The sequence below is a fragment of the Podarcis muralis genome, chromosome 17, assembly GCF_964188315.1.
Source record: "Podarcis muralis chromosome 17, rPodMur119.hap1.1, whole genome shotgun sequence".
NCBI classification, from domain to species: Eukaryota; Metazoa; Chordata; class Lepidosauria; order Squamata; family Lacertidae; genus Podarcis; species Podarcis muralis.
Window position 1 is genome coordinate 5,944,047 of NC_135671.1, and position 12,737 is coordinate 5,956,783.

The following is a 12,737-nucleotide window of genomic DNA, read 5'->3' on the forward strand; positions in this document are numbered from 1 at the left end:
ACAGCAGTAGGGGATAAAAAAAACACCATGGAAAATGGGATGGGACGTAAAAGAAAAAGAAGAAAAAGACAAATTTATTATGTGTTGAAGTAAACTTATGAAAGCGTAAGAAAATTTTGTGCGTGTACACACACACACACACACACCCCTACATAACAGTTTGATGGGGGTTTTGCACATAATTAAGAAACATATTTTGGGTAGAATTTTTACCTCTGAAAGCAGAATCCTATATCTGAGCAAACATAAGTCTTTAGCATTGTTTGTTTATGGCATCTATATGCCACCTTTCATTCAAGGGGTTGTATATTTAAAATGATAAAATTAAATCCAACGTTCAAATAGCTGAAGTCAAATAAAACTTAACACACTACAAACAAAAACTACAGTATCACAAGTATACCATAAAAAAGTAAAATGGCTAGGACAATAAAAAGCCACCATCTCTAAAAACTAGTTGATAAAACAATAACACAATAAAGAAGGCAGAAAAGTCATAAAAATGAACAATAGGACCAGAGTAAAACTAATAAAGTCAATACACAACCAGAAGCAAAAACAGTAAAGTTATTCAAAATTGGTCAAAACCTTGACCACGCTGTACAAAAAACTGACATTTATGATGTCAGTTTCTGTGTTCTAAATCCCAGTGAAGTCCATAGAATGTCATGGTCAGAACCAATGTGATGGCTTCTGATTTGTCAAATCTAGTACTAACACTGTACAACGTAGCCATATTATTAGACCCTCATGTTAATGATGGTTTCAGAAGATCCTAAATTATGCCATGTTCAAGTGTCCACAGGTTCTAGAACACAGGAAGGAAAAGGTAGATTGGGATGTGCCAATATACCCCTGGATGATCTACTGATTTAACAATAGCAACAACATAAATTAGGCTTCCTAAATTAAGCTGCTAAAACTAAGGAAGTATGGGAGAAACCAAGCGTGGGTTTTAGTGTTAAAATACTATGGGTCGCATCCAACTAAGTTGTACTCAGAATAGATCCACTGAAATGTTAGGGCTCTGTCAAACATTAGTCAGAGTAGTCCCATTGAAATTAATGGACATGACTAACTTAGGTTCATTAATTTCAATGCATCAATTCTGAGTAGGACTTAGCTGGATACATTCCAAAGGAATTAAGTTAGTAATGTCTATTAATTCCAGTGGGTCTACTCTGACTAACACTGAATACAACTATATGAGCTCTCTTTGAGTAATGAAAACAAATTTCTGGGCTGAGTATGTGCTCTGTTACCCAGTTCTTAATTCTATGCCTACCTACCACCCCAAGCCACTATTTTGCAGTTGTTGGACCATGGGGTGTAGGGGGGAAAACCCAAAATTGTTTTCACAAGCATGAAGTCTGCTGTGCAGCTTTCAATGCTGGGACACATTCTTGCCTCAGTCATTCAAAAAAGTCTGAAATAATATGCCAAGTTGTAGAAATGTCTTTAAAAATAATTTAGCACTACCTCAATACACCATGTTTTAAAGGCTATATGAGAAATGCTGCTTTAAAAATATGTTCCTTTGGAGTGTAAATTGCCTCATAAATGTAGGAAATGCCTACAAAATGAGCTGGAGAGTATTAGCAATTTACAGACCAAAACATGGGAGAATTCTATTCTGGTCTATTCAGAAACAAAAGGACAGATAATTGCAGAGTTATGCCTTGAACGAATATAGCAGGATTGTCCCGTTAGCTGAGACTGAGTGCAATATTTCTTGCCATTTTCAAAACTCAATTGCAATGCAGCACAAAGACTTTCCGTTTAAATTAGTAGGCTCTGGGTTATCACAGCTTCCCATTATACAAGTCAACAGGCAAGTTTATTTGCTTATAGATTTCTCTTTCACTCTCCTGTAGGGTTAATGTAGACAGCAGGAAGTAGGTCAATGTTGTGTAAAGTGAAGCATCCATATAAAGCAGTATTGTGTTGTCTGTGTTATAATGCCCAGTAGCAGACAGTTCTATATCTATTTTCTGAGTGCAAGTAGTGAACATCACATACACACTGTAAACTGCATGGATGATCTCCCTGGCTCTATTATTTTCCAAAGGCACAAAGACTATGTGAGCAATTATATTGTACTCATCTCACTCATATATTATGTCCTGACATGATATTGAAAATCTGATGGATGGCCAGTAAATCACTACTCTGCCTCAGTTCATGTGCAGAGTCCGTTGTTTCCTTCACTACTATCTATGACATTGGGGACTTATAGAGTTGCCATTTGCTATCTGTCAGAGATATGAATGCTAGGAAAGGAACCGTCCTCTTCACAGCTACCATCTTTCTAGTTTTCTTTTGATTGGTTGGGAATGGGCTATTTTAATGCTTGTGCATGGATTTCAACATGTAATTGGTTTAGAAGGAAAACACACTGGGAGTGTTTAATAAGCTGTTAAATGTAACAAGCAATAACAACAACAACAACAACAACAACTACTACTACTACTATTATTATTATTATTATTATTATTATTATTATTATTATTATTTACTCCCCACCCATCCGGCTGGGTTTCCCCAGCCACTCTGGGCAGCTCCCAACAGATTAAAAACAAATTAAAACATCAAATATTAAAAACTTCCCTAATCATTCTCATTGATTTGTGCAAGAGTTTTGTACTTCCTAACATTTACATGGCAATCTCCCTGAGTACATTACTAATTGCTGCAAAAATTCTTTTCCCCTGTTCTGAAGTGATTTTGTATTTGTTGTATTGTTCAGTTGCTGTAATTTTGTTTGTTTTAATCTGTGTTTGCTTTGAGAATTTTGATTATATGGCAGCTTATACCTCGTGCATATGAACAAAATTTTGTAGAAAAGCTATATCCTCTGTGGACCTGGTGCAGGGAATCCCAGGCCTATGTCTCAAATAATGTCTTCTTTCTAACTAGCTCCTATTACGCATAATATTATATTATGCATATAATATTATAAATATAATAATGCATATAAAAATATGTGCTAATAGTTCGTATTCTTAGTGAAACCACAAAAAGTAAACAAACTTTATTCTCCTGACATTCCATGAGCACGACTAAGGAATCCAATCAACTGCTAACGAATCCCATCAGCTGAAGTCCTGAGCAAAGACTTCTGCTAAAGCAAATGGGCTTCCCCCTCTCCTCCCCGTGTGCTCCCCAAAATTGGCTCTGGATGAGGTCAGGAGAAACTCTGAAACAACACATGGGGGAGGAAAGGGAGATTGTTCCACCTGGCAAGCCCAAATGCTTAAGCTGATAGAACAATTGCCTTATCATCACTGGCGGAGGAAGAGGAGTGCGGGGGGAGCACACCACCCCCAGCAGCGCGATCCCGGCAGGGTGCCATCGCGGCTGCCCCCCCCCCCCGCCCCTGCAGGTGGCGTGCCATGCCCCCAGGACGCAACCAGCCCTGCCCCCACCTGCTCTCCACCCCCCGGTGCTGGAGCATGAAGCTCCGCCACTGATTATCATAATGTTTAATTCCACCCAATAATTAGAAAAAAATCTGTTCTGATTTCAATATTTTGAGAAAATTCCATCCCTAACATGAAATAGCCTGAGACTGGGATCTGCAATGATATCTAGGAAAAGAGGGCAAAACATGCACATGTGTGGTTTCCTGCATTGGGAAAGGGTTGGTTTTCAGTAACAGCTGGAAACAGTAGCAGCAGAATATAAGCTGTCTTCACCAGCTTCAACTATTGATATATTTTTGATACAAGCTGCCCAAAAAAACCCTGGACAAGCAGCATTTGCTGAAAGAATCCATGAATAAGAAGCTACTAAGAAGGCAAACAAATAAGAATGTGTTGAATGAAATATTGAAGCACATCTGATCCAGCACATTTGACTACACCGCAGATGACTCTTCACGTCCTCTGATGTTGGACTTCCTTAGCTGTTATTAGAGGACACCCCATGCTAAGAGCTTGTGTGCTGAAACGGCATGTCTTAGGGATCATGCTGCTAAGGATGTGGAGAGCACGCGACTGCTTCTAAGTTCACAAAGGAGGCCTAAACAGTTTCACAAATGTAGAGACCCTTTCAAAAGCAAAACCTGTTAGCTGCATACATGGGTCCAGCAGGTATTCTTTTCATAATATTTCTCAGCTACCATAATCCAATTGTCATGCAACATGCCAGGCTGCATCAATCATGCTGCGTTATGTTCTGTCACATAACATAACACAATATGACTGATGCCACCCAACATGACATGCTGCAACATGCTACAATGTGTAGGAAATTTTTATACAGTCCTCCAAGAAAACTGCACACACACACACAAAAGCAGCTTTTCAGAAATTGGGGGGGGGGGCATAAGATCCTTTGAAGGCTTCAGCTTTCATGCTTAAAAGGGACCATTCATAGACTATTTATACGACTGTAATCCCTGCATAGTAAATGCAACCAAAACAATTGAATTGGCTGTGAATCACAATTTTCACAGGCAAAAGGCCAGTTAAAAGAATGATTGTTTCTGCTGTTATGTGAAAAGTGCCTCCTGTCTGTTGTGAACCAAACATGTTCTTTGGTTATGCAAAGTGGGCCTCTGATGCTGGTACAACCTGATCTTGTGGGTGGTCCATCAAGCTGCACATTTCACAAAATGCCAGTTAGCAACGTTGTACTGAAGGGCTTGTGTAGCAGGTACTGAAAGGTATGTGCCTCAAGCCCCCAACAAATCTGCTCTGGGGATTTGGCGGGGCACACAACAGATTTAGAGGGAGTGCTGGGGGAGGAAGGGAAATTCCGTTGTGCAAGCAAAAGTCCTTGTGCTGAGAGGTCGAGTTAGCTGGATACATTGGTGCCAGGTCCTAAGGGCTGAAGCACTTTAGGATCCCCAGCTTTTCTTAGGGGGGCAGGCCCCTTCAATGTTCAGAGGGCATTCAGTTCTGCTGCCTGGCTTCTCGCAATGTCACATCAGGTCCCCTCAGTCATTCTGAAAAGCTGACGCCTCTGGTTGGATACTGTTCACAACTATTTTAATATCAGTATGATAGGGTTAGAATGGACCAAAAGAGTCTTAAGCTACCTAGGATGCTCCAGCTTTCAAAGGGTTATTCCAAAAGCTCCAGATAACTAGAAGCAGATAGCCACTGGAACAGATAGCTCTACAGTATATTATTTGAATCAGTAAGACAAGTCAAATGCCACATGGAAATTGGTGGAAGAATCATAGAATTGTTAAGAGTTGGAAGGGATCACAAGCATCATCTAGTCCAAACTCCTGCTGTGAAGGAATATTTTGAGGGGGTTTTCCAAAAAAAAGATCTGAAATTTCCTGGCTTGGACAAGAAAAATGATTATCCTATCCAGTTCTGATATTATCTCTGTCATCTTAGGAAGATAGAAAATTAACTCCAGAAATTTATGTGGTATAGGGAGAATAATGCTAAATGGAGATACTCTCCTATATTGCCACTAATCAAAATATTATTATTATTATTATTATTATTATTATTATTATTATTATTATTATTATTATTATTGCTTCTGGTTAGATATAATAAATAAAATGAATGACATCATCAGAAGATCTGAGTTATTTGGCATGGGTTACATGCACTTATCTGTATACAGTGATACCTCCGGTTACATATGCTTCAGGTTACATACGGTTCAGGTTACAGACTCCGCTAACCCAGAAATAGTGCTTCAGGTTAGGAACTTCACTTCAGGATGAGAACAGAAATTGTGCTCTGGCGGTGCGGCGGCAGCAAGAGGCCCCATTAGCTAAAGTGGTGCTTCAGGTTAAGAATAGTTTCATGTTAAGTACGGACTTCCGGAATGAATTAAGTACTTAACCCGAGGTACCACTGTACTAGACTATGAAGCATACTAAGTATTGCACTCCAAACACACCCATACACTGTAGAAGCCAACCAAATTCCACTGCACACAATGCCCAGCAAGTGCTATCTGAAATATACATGAACATACATGAACATTCTAGTAGATTAGCATGTTAGAAACATATAGCTAGTCAGGAGAAATCCAACAATGTGGGCTCACCAGCTGTAGATTTTTGTAAAACTGTGCCAAAATTAAAGAAAATATTGTCAGTTCTGGATTAAATTAACAACTAGCAGAGGATGCGTTCCTTAAAGGGGGGGGTGAAGACACCACAGCAGTTTAACCTCCCCTGACCTTTGAACTCTGAGGGGGGTCATACACATGTCACTGTTCCCAGCTGTCTTTCTGACACTCTGCCCATTGCAGGGCCTTAGCCCTTTCCATTTTGTAGCGGTATTGATCTGTTGGCAGCAATGGGCTGGATAATTAGCCAGGAATTAGGGTTTCTATTACAGCCAGGAGGTTGCCCCAGCTGATTTATCACCTGAATAATTTACTGTGATTGAAAGGAAATTAAAATGAACTCCATTCGACAACTGTGCACTTTTATGGGCTTTAGTGAAGACTCAAAATCCAAATTAATAGCCTTGTGCTGTTTAATAGTCTACTGAGAGTAAATATGGGAAGGTTTTCTCTGCTGCTGATGTGCTTTCTTGTGCTGGATTTAGAAGTTGCTCCTCCTCCCCCCCTCCCAAGATAACTACTGGCAGACTCAAAGGTATTTTTTACTTGAAAGAGACACATATTAGTGACTAAACTGTTACAAACGTGTCTAAAAAAACCCAAAAACCCTCTAGTTCTTTGACTTTCCTTTATTGTTAGCTTTCGGTCTGGAGGCAAAGCTAAGGTTAATCATTTGAAAACAAAATGGGATGCATCCTACATTTTCACTCGCAAGAACACACATATAAGTCATGGGTAAAATTAAAAATTTTGCAAGGGGAATAATAGATATATCTGTTCCCCTGCCAAGCACAGGTAGATCTGCAGATCTGAAAGTCATTTGTATTTGCCTCGTAAAACAGTTTATTTGTCTTTCCTATGTTACAAGTTTCATTGCAATAGTTATTTTTGGTCCCAGAAACAAAAACATTCTTTTTCTAGAAAAATAGGTGCCGGTACTCACCCTGAAGTTGTTATAGTAACACACTTTTTAACAACAACAAAAAGAGGTGCCAGTACTGCGTACCCGTGAGTGTTCCCTGGGTGGGGGGAGCACTGCCTACATCTATAACAGCGTTCTTCTTTACAGTAAGCTCAACTTCCCAGTATTACTACGTATGCAAATTCTGAATGTGGAATTCTGAATTTGAATTTTGAGTTTCAAAAGAGAAATTTTACGGCCCCACCCCCCTCACCCCTCACCCCTCCACCTCTTTCCCCGTTTTTCTTCCTAACGTCTCAACAAATGAAACTGATCTGTAGAAAATGTAACTTGAAAAAAGAGACATTGCACATACTTTTGTAAACCAAGGAATCTTTAACAAGAATACATTTTTTTTAAAAAAAAAGAGAATTTTTACCTCAAAATTCTGGGTCTTTAGACTTGTTAGCAACTCTTGCTGTTTTATTTGGCCAGTGTCAAATATCTGTTCTCACAAGCTGTAAACTGACAAAAGCTGTCAGTTTATGAATACCATTTGAATGTAATATGCGAAGAGTGTCAATGTGGTATAGCAGTTAGTGTGTCTGGCTGGGATTGGGGAGACCAAGGTTCAAGTCCTCACTCAGCTGTGACGTTCACTGGGCAATCCCAAGTCACTAGGTCTCAGCCTAACCTACAAGGATTGCTGTGAGGATAAAACAGGGGAGAATGGAATCTTGAATGCCATCCTGAACTCCTTGGTGAGTTCTAAATATCAAACGCTGTTAATCAAATATTACATATTGAAATAAAGTATTATTGCTAAGATTGGGGGTTTCATCAGGAGTAGATTAACTGAGCCAGGATTGATTAAAGTTGGTCAATTAGCGAGATCTATATATACTCTTGTTAGCGAGATTACTGGCTAAATGGCCCGCGGGTGCTTTCTAGAATATATCTGAAAAGTCCTGAAAGGGGCTCTTTCCTTTCTCTACTTTTCTTTTCCCCATTTCTATGTAAGGATGATGTAACTTAACTCTGAATATGAAAAGAAATAATATAGACCATGCAGTTTAGGTTGGAAAGGAAGACAGACTACTAAGAGGGGACAGCTGATTTTTTGGCTCCGCAAGCTCTGGAAAGTGCCTTTTGGGAAGAACTGCCTCTTTGTGGAGATCTGGTGTGGGGTAGTGGATTTGGCTGTCTGTTGCAGTGTTTAAACTGTGCTTTCACCTATGCTCAGCCTTTGTATTTGTAAATAAACTCAACTATTACAAATGCCATAAGCCTCCCAGTGAGCTTTCCAAAGGAAACAAGGCCCAGGTAAACAATGCACCTGTGGAACTTCTCACCACTAGGGTAAGCATAATGGTACCCAATATTAAAACCATATATCATCACATGTCAAAGGTAGATATATCAAGTTTATTATGAATATTATTTCAAATCTATTTATTACTCCAAAGCATTCAGGTAAATAAGACTGTATAACTGTTATGTAAGCTCTAGGAGCAAATATCTATGGGAAATTCCCAGACCAATCCAATGCTTGTGGAAAACAGCAGAAGCCTTTTGGTATTTCTATCTCTCATACCATTTCTAATTTCCTTAGGATTTTTTTAGTCTTTCCCATTTTTGGCCCCATACGTATACATTTGCATGCTGCTGTACAGGAGATTTCTTCCACCAAACAAAATGGTGCTTCCATCAGCTTTAGCAGCATCAATCAACAGAAGGGGGGGGGACAGCTATCTGAAATCATACTACCACTACCGCCACCCAGTGATCAGTACTGTCAAAGCTAACAGCTATGTGCTCCAGAAACACAGACAATTGTTTAAAAGAGGATTCTAAACATTTTCTCAACCAGTAACAACAAAATGACCACTTTGAATGTTCTGGTGTCATAAGAAATTTTGGTCACATCACTGTTCACCCCAACTCCAGCTCACTTATGTACAAGATTAAGAGCATGTTGGTACTAGGGCGAACCCACTTCTTATATCCCCCATAGTAAGATCACTTCCTATTTAAATCCCAGCCCAAGGGTCAGATGGAGATGCAAATTGCCCCCTCTCTAGACATCAGAATGATAATTTCATGAGCGCAGAGGCGCAACAACTCCCTTCCACAGCTGATCTGCAAAAGGAGCTCTATGTGTCCTGTAAAGTACATATGGTGCATGCAATGACCACACACACTTTTGGTCACATGCAGCACTGGAATTTACTCCCCAGAATCGTTGGCCAAAGGTTAATGCAGCCCTTGGGCCAATAAAAAGGTTAGCCTGTTCTCAAAATGTTGCTTCCTCTAAATTCAGTTTCAATACTCTGAAGTTGATGGGCTAAAGAAGACCTGATAAAGGCAACTTCGTGTATTTCTTATTAAAATAAACACCCTGAGATCTGGGCTTTTGCTGTGCTAGTCTTAACAAAGTATCACCACCAACAACAATGGCAAAGTGAACTCCACCTAATGGTACACAAAAGCATTGCACTCTTTACTGTTTCACACACGTGCAAAAACCAGAGCACCTATTAGCTTAATATTTCCATGAAGCATACTATTGTGTGAATGTTTTCAGCTTCTGTACAAATACATTAGATTTATCTTCAGTGCAAACCCATAAATTAAACAGAAACCTTTTCTCCTTAATATGAGGATGATCATTTCTCTGTAATGATAATCAGAACTGTCACTCTAGGAATTTTATGTCAATGTATATTTTCCATTTTTAGAGCATCAGCCAAAACATCTGCTTCATCCTGCAGTTTTCATACCATATCTCAGCACATGAGGAGGAATTACTCAGGGCATAATTCAGGCAGAATTAAATCACCCCCTTAGCCTAGGGATAAAATATGTAAAAGCTGCAATCTTATACTCACCTGAAAATAAGTTCCATTGAACTTTTGAGTGTGGTGTAATTTACATCAGCAGGGGGGCAGTAGGGGGGGGGGCTGGACCACTGTCTTGCCTTTCAGTAAGGGACTGGATGAGAGCCAGTCCAGATAAGATGGAGGCACTGTTAGTGGGTGGTTTTCCAGACTGGATGGAAGGGAGGTTGCCTGCTCTTGATAAGGTTACACTCCCTCTGACGGAGTGGGTACATAGCTTGGGGGTACTTCTGTTTTCGCTTGAGGCTCAGGTGGCCGTGGTGGCACAGAGTGCTTTGGCTGGTGGCCCAGCTGAACAACTATCTGGGCAGGGACAACCTAACTTCTGTTATCTATGCTCTGGTAACCTCTAGGTTAGATTACTGCAACGTATTATACATGGGGCTGCCTCTGAAGACTGTTCAGAAACTTAAGTGGCTAGGTTGCTCACTGGGGCAAGATATTTGAACATATAACACCAATCCTGGCCCAACTGCACCAGCTGCCAATTAGGTTTTGGGCCCAATTCAAAGTGCTAGTTTTGACCTATAAAACCTTAAAATGCTCAGGTCCGCAATACCTCAAGGACCGCAATACCTCATGGACCATCTCTTCCCAACCAGACCATGCAATCATCTGAGGCAAAAAGTCTGGAGGGTGGCAACATAAGAACAGGTCTTTTCTGCAGTGGCTCACTGCTTGTGGAATGCTCTCCTCAGGGAGGCTCACGTGGTACCTTTGTTATACAGTGGTACCTCGGTTTTCGAACCTCTCCGTTGCTGAGCATTTTGGTTTTTGAATGCCATAAACTTGGAAGTAAATGCTTTGGTTTTTGAACGCACCTCAGAAGTCAAACCAAAAACATAGCTTCCATACTGAGTTTTCCATTTTGAGGCTTCCATACTTTTCCATATTTTTGGTTTTTGAACGTTTCAGAACTCAAAGAGTCTTCCGGAATGGATTACGTTAGAAAACCGAGGTACCACTGTATATTTTCAGCCACCAGGCAAAAATATTCCTCTTCTCCCAGACCTTTGGCTAATTAAACAATCTATGGCCTTTCAAAAAATGGAGGAGTATTGTTTTTGTTTGTTATGCTGTGTATTTTTGTGTTTTTATATTGTAAACCACCATGTGATCTTTGGATGAATGGCAGTATAAAAATTTAATAATGTTTTCTTCAAAAAAAAATATGTGAAGACAGACTCCAACAGATTGAGTGGGCAAGACTAATAACGAATCCAACAGTCAAGCATTCAGTTTCTGCACGTGCTATAGAGGGAAGTGAGGTGCAGATGGGGCTCACCAACCTTGGAAGGTAGCCAATTTAGGAGAAGGAAAACTCTGATCTTAAACCTCCACTGCCTTGTGATACATCTTATGGGGAAGAAAAGGCTAAGGAGTAAACTCTATATACAAATCCAGAGTGGAATCCCTAAGAAGGTTGGATGGTGTGTTGCACCATCTTTCTGGCAACTCCTGCAGCCAAGCTGGTGTCAAACATGATGCTTTTCTCTTTTTTTGGACCACATCATCTGGGCAACCCAGGACCTCCATACACATTGCCCAACCTTGTGCCCCAGGGAAGTCACTTCGGTGCTGCTAACGTAGTGGTTTGACTTCACCTGCAGAGACTCACTCCATTGTCTCAAGACAGACGGATGCCAACAACTATCAGATACAGATTATCAGATACTGAAGAGTATCAAATTCAGTGCCAAATATTAAATGTCAAATCTGAAAGACTAGATAACAAAACAAGAGTTGATGACCTAGAAGTAGATATGGAAACAAAACTCAGGCAGATTAGTTTCAGCTCCAAATATTACCTGCTCTGGTTTGATGGGTTCAGTTGTTGTGAAGATATCAGAATAATGCTGTCTTTCAAAGACTCGATCCAACACTTCTAGCTGCTGCTGGGTGAAAAGATCTCCCCGCATTTGTTTCCGGAGGAAGTCTCTACCCGGAAGAGAATGGCCATTTGGTACTGGAGACTCCTGAATGCCTTTCCAAGAGGGAAAAAAAATACAGAAACAGATATATAGCTATTACAGTGATAATCAGAATTTCTTTTTCTCTTGTTTTTTTAACAGCATAACATAAAAAATTATAAATATAGGCAGCTTCAATTTTAAAATATATCTTGTTTAATTTTCCTGTTACCTTTGCTTACATCTATGTATTTACATTCAGAAGATAAATTAATCCTTGAAGAGTTTATGGGGAATTGCTTTAAGATGATACAGCAGCTGGATAGCTGATCATAGAAGACACTTAATTATATGCAATAGCAGCCAACAGCATGCAAATCTAGATCCATCAAAAATCACCCAGATGCACAATGCTCTGCTTTTGTAGTAAAACTATAGTACTGCATGGTTAATATAACATAGTTATATATAGTCATATACCCAACCTGGGCTCTTTTCAGGGGAAAATATTTACTGCAATTTCCCCCAGGATGCTAAAATGTGGTATGGGTGGTGGTGAATATTTCTTTCTTGCCAGATCCTTGGTCTACATTTGAAAAGTAATGAAGCATTGTTGCTTCAATTTAAGAGATAAATATCTAAGGTATGAATGCAAAACTGATTGATCTGGTCACATCTCCTCCTGGTTTGAAGAATAGAGTAGCCCCTGAAAATATAGAAGTTGGCTACACCTGGTCTAAGGTATAATAAATGGACCTTGTTCAAACATCCAGGCAACATAATCACAATGTTCAAATTTTGTCCAACGGCACAAAGCCATCTGTGGATTCTGTGGCGATCTTGTACATGTGAGCATGATACTGATGGTACACACCGATAATAACTATTGTTTTTACTTTTGTTCAGTTTTCACCGTGCTAGCTCGAGACAAAAAGGTAATTTGTTCAGGTACTTGCACTGAGGGAAGCTTGAACTTGTGTAAGA

General features: G+C 39.8%; 1 protein-coding gene across 7 annotated transcripts in view; it reads right to left on the bottom strand.

Moving 5' to 3' along the window:
* The window catches only part of PAX5 (paired box 5), a 233,501-nt gene that overhangs the window by 134,183 nt on the left and 86,581 nt on the right, over positions 1-12,737 (bottom strand). For all 7 annotated transcript variants that reach the window (XM_028711498.2, XM_028711500.2, XM_028711501.2 and 4 more), the window contains exon 6: positions 11,652-11,827. In XM_028711498.2, the coding sequence (XP_028567331.1) occupies positions 11,652-11,827 (176 nt within the window). The remainder of the gene's footprint in view (positions 1-11,651; positions 11,828-12,737) is intronic.